General features: G+C 33.6%; 1 protein-coding gene across 2 annotated transcripts in view; it reads right to left on the bottom strand.

Annotated features, from left to right (window-relative positions):
- Nucleotides 1-2,500, bottom strand: part of LOC122267669 (neuronal acetylcholine receptor subunit alpha-7) — a 32,715-nt gene that overhangs the window by 4,358 nt on the left and 25,857 nt on the right. For both annotated transcript variants that reach the window (XM_043037894.2, XM_043037811.2), the window contains exons 4-6: nt 1,866-1,910; nt 1,575-1,684; nt 26-239 (exon numbers count right to left, since the gene is read on the bottom strand). In XM_043037894.2, coding sequence (XP_042893828.2) covers nt 26-239; nt 1,575-1,684; nt 1,866-1,910 — 369 coding nt within the window. The remainder of the gene's footprint in view (nt 1-25; nt 240-1,574; nt 1,685-1,865; nt 1,911-2,500) is intronic.

Genomic DNA, 2,500 nt, shown 5'->3' with positions numbered 1-2,500 from the left:
CAAAACCCCCACCTCACAAACTCACCTCAATGTTCGTATCTTTCACCTGCAGATCAATGAGGTGGCCATGATGAACCCATGACCCGACCTTCAGCTCACAAGCATGAGTGTCATGAGGCCAGTAGGTCAGATCCATCACACAGTAAAACAAGAGATTTAAAGACGGGATATGGATTACTTCCCCGTCTGACCCCACTAAGACTGGGAGATTGGATTCGGGTAAATGTTGACTCGATGCGCTAGCGGGAGAGAGGGAATTAAGCCTTCGGTGAGGGTGGTTTGTTTGTTTGTTTGTTTCGGGTGATTGTTGTGGTTGGTTTCGGTGAGTTGTTTGTTTGTTTGTTTGGGATGATTGTTGTGGTTGGTTTCGGTGGGTTCTTTGTTTGTTTGTTTCGGATGTTTGTTGTGGTTGGTTTCGGTGGGTTCTTTGTTTGTTTGTTTCGGATGTTTGTTGTGGTTGGTTTCGGTGAGTTCTTTGTTTGTTTGTTTGTTTGTTGTGATTTGTTGTGGTTGGTTTCAGTGAGTTCTTTGTTTGTTTGTTTGTTGTTTGAATATTTGTTGTGGTTTGTTGTGGTTGGTTTTTGTAATGGTGGTGATTTGGATTATTGTCATTGCTTTTTTTTTTTTTTTTGTTAAAATTGTTATTATTATTATCCTATCGCTGTAATTATTATCGTTATTATCATGATTGATATTATTGTTGTTTTAATCATCATGTCATTGTTATTATTATTATTATTGTTATTATTATCACCATGATCATTTTGATCACGTTCGCGCTCTTCATTATCATCGCTGTCATAATTATCATAATTTTTTTATGATGAATATCCTTATCATTAGTATTATCATTACTATCATTATCACTATTGTCATTATTACCATTATTATTATTATCATTATCGTTATTAATATCATCACCATCATTACTATTACAATTATAATAAAAACAATTAAAATCATTAATATTAGTTAATAATATTGTTATTCTTATTATCGTCACTGTAATTTTTTTTATCATCATCATTATCATTGTTATTACTATCATCTTTATTATGACTTTACTATCATTATCATAATTTATCATCATTTCTATCTTAGTTGTTATAATTGCATCACACTCACACACACACACACACACACACAAACTTACTCACACACACATACACGCAAACACACGCACATATACACCCATAGAAACACACACGTACACTTGTACAGCCGTACATACACACGCACACCAGGGTATTTCAATAATTGGTGATTTTTGGAAAATCATTCAAATTCACGGGGACTGTGTGTGTGTGTGTGTGTGCGTCGCACACACACACATACACGTACACATACACAAACTCAAATACACCCACAAACACATACACTCAAATACACCCACAAACACACACACACTCAAACAAACTCACACACACACACACACACACACACAAACTCAAATACGCCCACAAACACACACACACACACACAAACTCACATACACCCACAAATACACACACAATCAAACGCACACACAAACACACACACACACACCCACGTCCACACCACAGCTGATAACCGACCCATTGTAAAGAGAAATGTCCGGTCTCCACACTGTGTTCGGATCCATTGCCAGCATTGAGACTCCGGCATAGTCGTCCTCTTTCCACTGAAGCCGCTGATCGTGCCAGCTCTGAAGGAAGGAATCCGAACATGCGTGTAGTCGATTGATGAATATGATATATAGGATATCTTATCATATTATAAGTATATATATGTATATATATATATATATATATATATATATATATATATATATATATATATATATATTCATATTTAACAGGTAACACTCGCAATGTTATGTGACTTACGTAACCGAACCAGCAGTGGACTTGCATCGTATGTGTATCTTCGTGCTGAAAGAAGTACAAGTGTTAGAGATACAGACAGACATTTTCATAAATCGCTTAATTAATCATACACAAATATTGCAGCCCGCGGTAATTCATGCGGCCCGCCAAATGTTAGTAAATTTGAAAGAGAAAACTGCCAAGCAGCACCAAATGATTTTGTGAACATTAATATTTTCCCCGCAAATGGCTAATCTGGTAACTTTGAATCTGCTACAGTACTTTAGAATATTTGATAAAAAATATTAATTGCATTTTTGTCTTTCTTTAAAAACGGCCCTAAAACAAATTTGAATTTTTGAATGTAGCCCTTACACTGAAAAGTTTGCCCACCCCTGATCTATACATACATGGATACACACGCACCCCCATACCCCCATATATATATATATATATATATATATATATATATATATATATATATATATAATATATATATATATATTATTTAACTGTCTATCTATCTATCTATCTATTATGTATATACATATATACACACATATATATATACATATACATGTTTATCTATATACATATATATATATATATATATATACATATATATATATATATATATATATAATATATATATATAT

Source organism: Penaeus japonicus, unplaced genomic scaffold (genome assembly GCF_977035675.1).
Source record: "Penaeus japonicus unplaced genomic scaffold, GWHDUDI00000001_assembly GWHDUDI00000013, whole genome shotgun sequence".
Taxonomy (NCBI): Eukaryota; Metazoa; Arthropoda; class Malacostraca; order Decapoda; family Penaeidae; genus Penaeus; species Penaeus japonicus.
The sequence above is the reverse complement of the archived record's forward strand: the minus strand, read 5'-3'. Positions and strand labels throughout refer to the sequence as shown.